General features: G+C 42.7%; 1 protein-coding gene across 1 annotated transcript in view; it reads right to left on the bottom strand.

Annotated features, from left to right (window-relative positions):
* The window catches only part of syn3 (synapsin III), a 179021-nt gene that overhangs the window by 140540 nt on the left and 26328 nt on the right, over positions 1-12153 (bottom strand). The window contains exon 2 of the mRNA XM_033614580.2: positions 9930-10384. Within this exon, the coding sequence (XP_033470471.2) occupies positions 9930-10324 (395 nt within the window). The 5' untranslated portion in view covers positions 10325-10384. The remainder of the gene's footprint in view (positions 1-9929; positions 10385-12153) is intronic.

The following is a 12153-nucleotide window of genomic DNA, read 5'->3' as shown; positions in this document are numbered from 1 at the left end:
CTTGTTCTCCGTTCTCTGCTTCTCCAGTTGTACTTGGAGGTTGTTGTGGGATACCTCCGAAGTCTTTCTGGCCTCTCCCCTCTGCTTTTGCAGAGCTTCCCCTTTCAGAGTCAGTCTCTGCTTGAGCTTCTGGGTGTGAGCCCTCTCAGATGTTAGATCGCGCTCAAGTACTTGTGCTCTGCTCTTGGTCGTCTGAGCATCGTTCTCAGCTGCTGCTTGCAACTCCTTCGCAATACTTAGCTCCGACCTCATGGACTCCACATCAGTTTCAAGGGCAGCTTTCGCTCCCTTAACCTCTTCCAATTCAGCCTGCATGGCCTTGATAATGGAAGCCTGCTGCTCCAGATTTTTCTGGGCTTGCTCCCGCTCGATTTTAAGTTGGCTTTCAGTTTCCAACTCAACATTGGTTTTAGCCGATGCAATGAACTGAAGGTGACGATGCACCTCCAACTTCTTTGTCTCCAGTTCTCTATGAAGGGCCAATTTTGCACCCTTCATCTGCTCCAGTACGGCGTGCAGATGGTGAATTGAGGAGGTTAGCATCTGCTGTTCTCTCCGAGCTTCAGCCATGTTGCTCTCCAACTGTCTCCGTGCACTCAGCTCCACCTGCCGTGCCTTGGATTCGTTGGGATGGGCGTCCTTGGCTCTCCTCACCTGTTCCAGTTCAGCACGCAGGTCTTTGTTGGTGGTTGCCTGCTGCTCCAGATCTTTCTCCGCTTGTCTCAGCTTTGAGCTGATCCTGGCCAACTGAGTTTTGAGGTAGTTTGTATCGCTGGCTGGATGCTGGCCTTGTTTGGCCTGAGCCAAATCCAGCTGGGCTTTTAGATCAGAGATCTGCCTCTGCAAAAGCACTTTCTCCTGTTTCCACTCGACATTCTCCTGCGGTTCCAGGAGTCTGTCGAGGAAACTGGCCAGCATGTCCTCCTTGATATTCAGGAGGAGTCTACCCTCAACCGCACTTTTGCTGAGCTTGGCCTTATCATCACTCAGTTCACTTTGGAGTTGTTCTTCAAGTGAACCGAGATAAAAATCTACCTTAGGTTCCATGTCTGTAGAATCAAATTCCTGACTTCAAGGTTGGTATTTGGTAGTTTTCTGAGACTGAGCACAATTTGGATTGGCTGCTATCACAGTGAAACTCTCTGGACCAAACTTGGGTCTGTGAAACCTGTCTAAACCACGAAATCAGCCCCTACTTAGTAATTTTCAAAATTTGCGCTGTGATGTCACAAAGGGTTCTATCATGAGCCTTATTGTTGCTATTGGATACCAGTTTGATTATATTTGAAAATATGAACGGAATGATATCTGATGATATGTATGTAATAACCTGATTCATATGTTTCACATCAGTTATTTTGTTATATTCGTCTCTCATTTTAATTGTGAATTATCACTTTAAAGAGTTAATAACTCGGAGGAGTTGACTTCCTGTTGACCTTTTTGCAAGGGTAACGTAACAAAGACGTACTGGCGGGGACGAGCGGACAGACACGCTGCATGCTGTGGAGCCGAGTGGTCGTCGGAGCGTAATTTAAGATGTATCATGTTTTTTCCGACTTTTATGTTGAACTAAAGACTGTTGTGAACCAACGCGCTCCTACGTGTGTGAGCCAGAGACAGTGTACTGCCGGCGTGTGTAAGTTAGAGACTGTTTATTGTCGACGAAGTGTGGTTTCGCAACTACGATGCAAGCTAATTAGCCTAGCTCGCCTGCCAAGCTAATTAGCCTAGCTCGTCTGCCCAGCTAATTAGCCTAGCTCGTCTGCTCAGCTAATTAGCCTAGCTCGTCTGACCAGCTAATTAGCCTAGCTCGTCTGCTCAGCTAATTAGCCTAGCTCGCCTGCTCAGCTAATTAGCCTAGCTCGCCTGCCGTCATCAGAGGGGGAGACGCTGGCCTCATTCTTCTTCACCTGCGGGACGAGAGAGGAGACTGCGGTTGGGAGGAGCTGCAGCGGACGTGCTGATGGGTCCTGAGTGTGGTCTGCGGTCTGCGGAGCGGGGCTGTCTGCTACTCATCGCTGCTGTGCTGCGGTGTTGCTGCAGCCTGTGTCAGGGCCGAGGAGCGGGATTTCTACAGACTGTTTTTACACAAGCAGGTAACCTTGCGGCTGGTTTGTTAACTTCATGAGCTCCAACGCCAGCGAACCTTAATGCAAGCTTGCTTAAAGAACAACAACTTAAAGAGTGCACTCAGGGTAACCCAGACTAAAGACTAAAAATACCCGGGTCGTTTTTGTTTGGGGTTTATTTTATTTTTCAAACTGTGTTTTTTCTATTTCTGCCATGTGAAATATGTTAAATTTCAGTTAATACACTGTTGAAATTCAGCCAATGTGTTTGTGGTATTATTCATTGTGTTTTACTCAATAACTGAACAGGTTGATTCATTTATTTCAGTAAATGAGTAGCCTTAAAGGGAAATTTCGGTTTATTTCAACCTGTAGGACCTATCGTCCTAAATTTGTTTTCAGGCACGGTATGAGATTGCTGCTTGTTCTCCCTATATTTCGGCTGCGCTTTGGAAAGCAGAGCTAAGTCGCTAAGGTAAGACAACACGTTTACATGTTGTTTTTTCTATGTTCTCTGACATTTATTCTAACGATATGAGGCGGTCTTTGTGGAAAAAAAAGCTTGTTTAGTGGACTAACTTTGCACTTGAAGTATGCCCTGTCACTTACATTTAACAGGTCTGACGCTACTATGCGCCCTGGCTGTATCTAGGCTATCGGCTAACATGCTAACTATTATTTTTATGTCACTAGTCACTTGAAACAAATTTAGGACGATAGGAGACAGGTTGAAATAAACCGAAATTTCCCTTTAACATTTCATTGGGTTTATCATAACCAGAGTTATCCCCATAGCCTCTCAGTGATTATTAATGAGAGTGAGAGTCATAGTTTACACTAGACATGTTATTTTACATTGAGATGTCTCTTTCACCCTTTTGAACATTTATTTGGTTTGATATTAAATTGTGTTGTGCATAACGTGGTCATAATAGTATGAGCCCAGGGTGAAAGGGTTACATGTAAAATATGTCTGTCTGGATCCAGACCTTTGAATTGACCCACTCCACCGAGGTCAAGCTGACTGATTAGTCTGGCACTGTGACATGAAACAGCGGTTTCTTTGTTAAAATTAAAAGCGCCAGATGAGCACAGAAGGGAGACTGATGAGAAGCCAATCAGCTCTTAAAACCACATCAAAACAAATATGTCACCATAGCTGCGCATTAGTGTGGACTTAAAATGACATTGGATTCAGGCAGATACGTTGGTCTCTAGTGGTTAGGGACAGTCACTGTCAGCTTATGCGATTGTGGGGTCATACAATCCCCACGAGTTGGCCAGCAGACATGACAGACTACACGTTCGTCCAGGACCAGTCATCGCTGGTCATCTTTCACGATGTGTGTGATGTCATCAGGTGATTCTTGTCCTAAATGTATTATTGTTGCTATTATTTCAGTCACTGTGGCTGTTCATGTGCCAGCTGTTATGTTATTGTGATAACACCAGATGACAGGAGCTACATTTGAAGTACTGCATGCAAACTATGCAAGTCATTAAATGCTCCACAACAAGTTTCTTAGCATCCTAGTGGGGAGACTGTGCTAAAAGCAGTAATCACGTATGAGTGGAGCTGCTAGCTAGCTCCCTGACCAAGGTGGTGCACAGTGCAGAGCGGCCAAGGCTGGCTCATCAGTGGAGACCAGAGGGTGGGCACAATGATTGCACAGCAACACTGTTGGGTTGGGATGGCAATACTAGTGGTAATCACCGAGTGATTGGCGCTGCTGCCTTCCTCCCACCAGAGCTAAGTGCTACAGAGGGCAGTAAACCAAAGAGTAGCAAAATTAACCAACATGAAGAAATGCATAACCAGACAAAAATATTCTTGGTGGTTAACCAATTATGTTTTTTTTTTTTGGTCTTTTCCTGGTTTTAAAGGCTGCGTTACAGTAAAGTGATGTCATTTTCTAAACATCTGAGACTGTTCCATTATGTGCCTTTACCCACTTAGTCATTATATCCATATTACTGATTATAAATAATCAAAAACTTCACTGCGTAAGTATTCTATGAAAGCACCAACAGTCAACCCTACAGTACTGTTACAGTATTGATACTGAGGTATTTGGTCAAAGATATGGTGACGCAGCATGGCATATTTTTACTTTGATACTTTCACAATGGACATCAGCGATAATGATATCCTCAGAAAGTGCAAGTCACACTGAATCCAAAAATATGTGTCATGTCTGTGATTTTACTGAGGTATGACTCAGAGAAAAAGAGCGATTTTTGACACAAAGTGTAGTACTTAAAGCACACCAACTCCCTCCATGAGCCAACGCAGCAACTGCTGATCGTGTTGGTGAGCAAAACCAGCTAACTTCCCATTGTTTTCAGAAAACTGGCATGCACCTGTCTCTTTCACCTCATGCAGCATTATTGCCTCACCTCTCCACCTACGTGCCCCCTTTCAACTCTCCCACACCTCCTCGGGGGGCCTCACAGTTTATAAATCTCTGGCCTAAGGTTTAGAATAGCAGTGGGAAACCCTGAATTGGATATTGGTGTCAATTTCACCATCTATCCTAGAAACATGTCTTGCTGCAGCTTAGCATGTATTTACATTAAAGACCACTTCAGTCTGAAGTATTTCAGTCTGTGTTTGTGGCAAACACCCTGCTTTGACTGAGAAGAGCTGCTGTTGATTACAGAACATCTGTAAGCTCAAACACTGTCAGTGCTGATTGTCACAACAGTAGAGGATGACTGTTTTCTATCAACTTCAGAGGCTATCACACATCACCATCTGCTGGCCAGAGCTCTTCACTTCTATGCAGAGACATCAAAGCATGTGGAGACACAGGAGCATTTCTCTTTGAAGCTAGAGTTGAACTACAGCGCCACTAAGTGGCAAGAAAAGGAACAGGCTGCAAATTAAATAAAATCAACTGAATCTCATAAATATCTTTACTAGAAAGTACCCTGATATTGGATGTTGGATTCCTCATGATGGTTGTGGCAGACACCATCATGGGTTAAAGGGACAGTTCATCCCCAAATCAAAAATACATATATTTCCTCTTACCTGTAGTGCTATTTATCACTCTAGATTGTTTTGGTGTGAGTGTTGGAGATATCAGTCATTCAGATGTCTGCCTTCTCTCCAATATAATGGAACTAGATGGCACTCAGCTTGTGGTGCTCAAAGCTGCAAAAAATACATTTGAAAAACTCAACACTAATGTCTCTTTCCAGAAATCATGACCTGGTTACTCAAGATAATCCACAGCCCTTGTTGTAAGCAGCTTCATAAAGGAACTCTTTTCCTTCTACCAAGCTACACCTGCTAACCAAATCACTGTTTAATCCAGCCACGGAGATGACAGTAGTTTGCTTTATAGCGACAACTTCACTCACTTCTCCTATTTCTTATGCTGCTTCAGTGTCGTTCCACTTTCACATGGGCACCTCACCAATTTTAAGCCCGGTTTACTTGTCATAAAAGGGTGCTATTCAATATGAGGAAAACAGCTGTATAATGTTGCCCATGTCTCTGAAGAGTGTGCTACAAAGTCTGAAAAAAAATATAACCTTGATGACATGAGTGAGGTTATTTTTCTTTTGTCATTTCCACCTGATCCGCTCAAAGCATGGCTTGTTCCGTTTGGATTCTGCATTACAAATAAAATTAGAAAAATTAATCTGAAAATATTTCACAAAATCTGTCCAGCAAACATGTATAATTCAATGTTTTCAGATGTGGATAGCAAGTGTACTTTCTGCAAGATTGAACAAGGAAAGTATAATACAAATCATTTTATGGGTGCCCACACTAACATTTTGACTTTGAGAATTATGTAAGGACAGGTGCAATTATTATTTGAATATTTTAATATATCATCTTTTTTTTATTATTTATTATAATTCCATAAGTCACATGAACTGAAAAATATGGAGCTGGTGGATTTTTTAACAGCTCAAGTCACATACAAAGCAGGAAATAACTTACTTCCTGGCGACATACAAAAATGCTCTTAGACAGAGAGGGGGGTACAGTTTAAGAGGTAGATTTAATCTGAAACAACGTTGTTTTCACATCACTCTGAAGAGTATGTGCATATCAATTTGTGGGATGATTTTGTGGAATGCACTGGGTGAAATCAAAGTAAAGATATCAGACAGAGGTACAAAGACAGTGTCTTCACAAGGTACAGAAATGACGAGAGTAAAAGGTAAAGTACACTCAGGGTGGTACTGATGTCGGTATTCTCCATTCGTATTTTTGTATTTGTTGTCTTGAACTTCAGACTTGAAATTTTTCGAGTTCGATACATACTACAGATGCTTACTAGGTGGCCTACTTCACCCAGTGGTGTACAGTCACCGCCTCCTCAGCGTCAGAGAGACGAAACCTTTTCTTTGACACCCAGCATTGCAATAAACTCACCACCCCTCTTTACCAAACATCCATCAACTGCCAACCAGTGGAGATATTGGAGAGCTTCACCACGGCATCACCCTGGACAATAAACGGAGCTTTGATGACCACACCACAGACATCCATAAACACTGCCAACAAGAACCCTCTGCCATCCACAGATTAAGTGCTCTCTTAGTCAAACCTCACCTCCATCTCCTACTGTACCCCAGCATTATTGAACCCATCCTCCCAATAGATACAACAACCTCCCCACCCCTAACCTGCCAGCTCTCATTGACACCACCACCACTTGCAGAGCACTGACCATAGCACACAAGCCCTGCCACCCCACAACCCATCCTCCTTCCCTCGATAGACAACTGTTCTGCAAGAACAAGTTTTGTGCCCTCAGCCATTACAGCTTATACTTCCACCAAAATGAATAAAAAACAGATGAAATTAACGGGAAATAGGGCTCCAACTACTCTGAACATATTGTGCAAAAAATATACTGCATCATACAATATGTTTAGAATATATTGTAAATCAAATGCTCAGTCTACATGCCATGATTAGGAATTAAATTACAATGCAATCCAACATCTTAGCACAAACTTTGGCCGTGGAAATCACCAAACAATCTAATCAACTCGCTACACAAAGGTAGGATTTATTGTAGGGACATTGCAGTGGATTACATTATATTAAACAGGTGTTGTTGTGTCAACCTTGTATAAAACCTGAGTCCTTCACAAAAACCACTTTCTTTTAAGTGCTGAAAAAGCAGCAAACCACTCGTCAATTCCTCCATTCTTCTCTTTATATAAGTAATCGAGTTTGTTTAGGTAAATAAAAACACCTGCTGTGAGTCTAAATGAGCGTGGACGCTTTAGAGGGTGGATGATCCTCTGTCGACTCATTTCAGAGACACCGCGATGAGGATGAGGAACGGGCCCTTTTGGGGTTTCAGCCAGTGGGATTAAAGAAAAGAGGCCACCCGGCTTTTCAGAATATTCAGAGCAATCTTGGTGCTTTTGACACGGCTGTCAGCGGGGCGCTTTAATTTAGTGATCATTTTTAGACCCCGGCCTGATCTCCCAGCAGAGCCACAAATACAGATGCTTCGGTATGTAATGATCCTGGCTAATTGTGTAGATACATCCAAAGGGTTGGAAACAGCTAATAACAGCCTCGTCGAGGTTGATTTACCGTCAAATGTCAAGCAACAGAATAACTATTCATGAAATGGAAGAGTGGTTTATTGATTCAGTAAGACAAACATGATAAACTAGGCTGCTGCATGTCTCGACTGCAGCTCTGGAAATCAATTCCTCCACAGTGTGCTGCAGAAGACGGCTGATATCAGCCTCTAACGTGTGTGTGAGCTGTTGCTGAAAGATGAACTCATCTCTTCTCATTAAAGTTAATTTATCTTTCTGTCAACTCCAGAGGAGAGGACCTTCCTCTCGTTACCATGACAATTTTTATTACAGCACGGAGAGCCACGGTATGAGCCTAAAAGAGCCAAGAATGTACAAGTCGTAAACAATAAGATGTCTTGCTCCTATTAAAACTGAACCAGGAGAATGTTTTTGATTTTGCAGGAGTGACGTCACCATGCTCTCACTCCCAACTCATCAAATACAGCAGCTTGGTAATCACCCTACACCTCAAACTATGATGCTCTAGGTACATATCCAGCTTTGGTTTAGGACAGTGGATCCCATCTGGTGGGTCCTTGTCCAAAAGTGGGTCGCGGGTCCATTCTGAATGGGCCGCAAGTGACTCGCAAACTTGACAAGTCTGTAAAAAACATACTTCATTTTGAGGTACAGTAAATTTCCAGCACAGAGCTTTTACTTTGAAGTGCCACTTCCTGTTGTAGATTAAGTGACTAACTGACAAATACAGTACAGAGACAGCAAAGTAGCTCGACCACATGGCCAAACACAAGTATGATGCTGAATATATTAAACTGTGTGGACCCTGAACTAATGACTAAAAAGGAATCTGGACCCCATGGTTGAACCAGTTGGGAACCACTGCTTTAGGACATGTCAATGCTCGTGTCAATGTCCATTCGGTACATGCAACACGCAAAATGAACGTTCATGTTCACAGGAAACCAAGGTTTTGCTACCAAACCTACATGGTAAGGTTTGGAAAGACAATCACGGTTTGTTACAGTAACTTAATGAGTATGTATGTTGATGGCTATGTTACATGACGTAAGCCTGTGACCACTGACACACAAGATGGCTTATGATAGATTTATTTCCTGTATCTTTATCACATGGGTTTTGCCACTGCCCCGTCCCTTCAGGAAGCTAGCAGCGGTCCAGAGTCGATTTACTCCAATGGGAGAAGTGAACGTGAGCACAGATTACGACTGATTCTGTCACCCAAAAGACACCAAAGTAACCATTTTTCACAAGCCACATATCTTCTCAACATTCTGACACTGAAATGTTGTTTCTCAGACAGACAAATCAGAATTCAAAATTTACATTGTTTGAGACCTGTCTCTGTCTCAGCAACACACACTCGAGATCTGACAACAGATATGATCTTGTACTCTGTCAATATCAGATGTTAAGATAGCAGATAAAAACAAGCAGCCAAATTAGGAGCCAACATTAAATCTATATTGTATCTAGTGTTGTATTGTTTTAAATCTGCTTTCATCGATCTACCCAACGTACTGAACACTTTAAAACAAGGTCTGGGGGTGGGCCCAGTTGGGAGACCTTGAATTTTGGTTGGACACGATCACATGTCTCTTTATACTATGTTATTGCCACAAATGGGATTATATTGGCGTGGGTTAAAAGCCCGGTGCATCTCATACAGACAGTAATAGAAGCCAAGGCCACTGACCAAATTTAACACGTCACACCCCAGCCATATTTTATCCTCATAATGCTAACAGAATTAGTGGCCAATTCGTTCACTAACGCTGATAAGTTGTGTCCAAAGCGGCTTGTTAAAGGACCAGATTGACATTTTGGGAAATACACGTAATTGCTTTCCTTTAATGATTCATGAAAACCAGTTGCTTGATACCACATGTACTACAGCTTCTACACAGGTTGAGCTAAATAAAGCCCAGGGATGCAGAACGTCACTTCTTCAGTTTAAACATACTTACCTTTTGAAAATAAAAGGTCGAGCTGTCATCTTTTGTTTTTCAGCTAAACTCTGCTTCATGTAGCAGAGCTGTAGTGATGTTACTTCCACTCAGTAAAGATAGCGAGTGAGCTAAGATGTTCACTGGTTTTTGGGATCCATTGTGGATCTTTAAACAGAGCTAAACTTTAAATGAAGTGGAACAGTTTTGGCATCGGGACTCACAAACACAAGTAACCCACAGTTCACTTCAATCGAGACATTTACTCCTCTAGACGTGAGCAGCAGAATCAAGAAAACATGCATTAATATGTGAAAATACATTTCATATTCCCCCAACACACGATGAAATGTCCACTTACCAGTCTGTGTGCTGATCATCAATGACAAGCAAGATCTTGGGCTTGCGTATGACAGGTTTAGGTGGCTGGCTGCTTCCCGTCGAGGCTCCTTCAGCTGCTGTTGCTGCTGATTTGGCGTGTGCAGCGGCAGCGACATTCTGGGCCATCTGAGCACTCTTCACCACACTGGAGAAGGAGCTGAGGAAGCTCCCTGTGCCCGAAGTCGGGGCTGGGCCCGAGGCTGGGTTAGGGCCCGGAGTCGGGGCGCTCGGGGGCTGCCGCCTCTCTGTGGCCGGGGAGGCCGGGGAGGAAGTGGATGAACCTGGAGGAGTCGGCCTCTGCAGATCCATCATGTAGCCGTTGGGGAGGTTGGCCACAAAGCTGCTGTCTGACAGGCGCCGGCGGAGGTAGTTCATGGTGATGGGCTGGTGGGTCCGTCAGGCCAGAGGTGGTGAGGGGGAAGAATGCCTAAAATCCTGCACAGGGTACAAAGAAAGGAAGAAAGGATGTGTTTATAATCGGTCATCATATTCAGACATCATATCAAAGATGCACTAAAATGACTACTTGTAATGAGCAAAGTGTCACTCGTAACAGAGGCTGAATTTTTTTCATGGTATCACTCCCAGCTGTTAACATATTGCAGCTCTGTCAGTGAACTTTCACATCTACGTATGATGTTATAGGTAGTGTGGGTGCATCTGTTGTTGATGTTCTGGGACGCCATGTCAATTTACACCTGTTACATGCATGTGTCTTTCCAAAATACATTTCCTTTTTCCCAGGACATGTACAGTTTCTGCACCTTAGATGCATACGGTGTTTTTCAAAATAAACTTACAATGTTGGCAAAGCTCCTAGAATTTATGTTCATTTCCTTGTGCAACAAAAGCACGTGGTTAGGTTTAAAAAAATTTACTTTGGCTCAACATTCATGCAGGAACCTGGGTGAAAGCCTGGGGCCAGTGCACAAAGCACCTTAAGTTTGCTCTTTAAGTATGACACTTAAGGCTTACATGAAAAACCTCACCAATAACTGACTGGAAAGGTCCCATCGCGTAAAACTGAAGAGCAATCATTAACTGTAAAGGGGCTGAAAGAGCGCAGTTTTGGAAAGTTGAGTGATCCAACCCCAGACAGTCACAGTCAGAAATTTCCTGGTAAAATTTAAGCAGGATTTATACTTGTGCGGTAGACCCTACACCATAGTCTATACGTGTAGCCTACACCTTTGTGAGTGTTTGCGTCTCACAAAGGTGTAGGCGTCTGCTCATATGAAGCCAGGATAAATCACATACAAGACCTATAAAGCTATTTTTGTGGAGGCTTTATCATCTTCACAATTTATTGTTTCTTATCTGTGAATTTAAAGTAAATAAAAGCTTCGTTTCCACTGATGGAAATGGTTTCAGCTTAAAAGAATAGACAGGAGGAGTATAAATTCCCCCTTTATAAGTGCAAAATCAGTTGCTTAGCTTTAAGCATGCCCATCAGGTTCTCCCGGTCGTGAAACACTCTTCTCGGGATGCCTTAACTTTCCTCATTTATTTCCGTAAACTAGAGTTGTACCGATACCAGTATCGGAAATGCTTCCGATACTGCCTAAAATGCGGTATCGTTTATCAGCGAGTACAGCCTGTGACCAATCCGATACCACGTAATGCCTCACGTCATTATGCATACGCACACTACAGGCAAACGAAACGGAGCGGAGTTTAAAAAGCATTCTACTGTAGCCTTTAAAATGTCTTTTTTACCAAATTGTGTGGCTTCACTTTAACCTGTGTCTTGATCTGTGTCAACACTGGATAATAATAATAATAATAATAAAAAGTTTTATGGCATTCATTCTACTATTATGTATTTATTTCTTATATTTTTACACAGAGTTTTAGGAGTTGAGACATACAACACATTTTACGCGCTGGTATCGGACTGGTACTTGGTATTGGCAGATACCTAAGGTTCAGGGATCGGAATCGGTATCGGGAAGGAAAAAGTGGTCTCGGTACATCTCTACCGTAAACTCAACCATGTTTTTGTCCTTACTTTGGTTACTAAGGTTCTTTGTGCAACAGTTTAACAAACCTTAAGCAATTCCTTAAGTATAAAACCAAGATAAGGAGAAAAACTTAAATCCTGAAGTAAACATTTCAGGGTAACTTTAAGCGGAAGACCTTAGGGTGTTTTGTGTTGCTGTTTTTTTGGGGGGTTTTTTCAAGGAAACCTCAACTTGGACTTTAAG

This window comes from Epinephelus lanceolatus, chromosome 23 (genome assembly GCF_041903045.1).
Source record: "Epinephelus lanceolatus isolate andai-2023 chromosome 23, ASM4190304v1, whole genome shotgun sequence".
Taxonomy (NCBI): domain Eukaryota; kingdom Metazoa; phylum Chordata; class Actinopteri; order Perciformes; family Serranidae; genus Epinephelus; species Epinephelus lanceolatus.
Note: the sequence above shows the minus strand (reverse complement) of the source record. Positions and strands in the feature narration are given on the sequence as shown.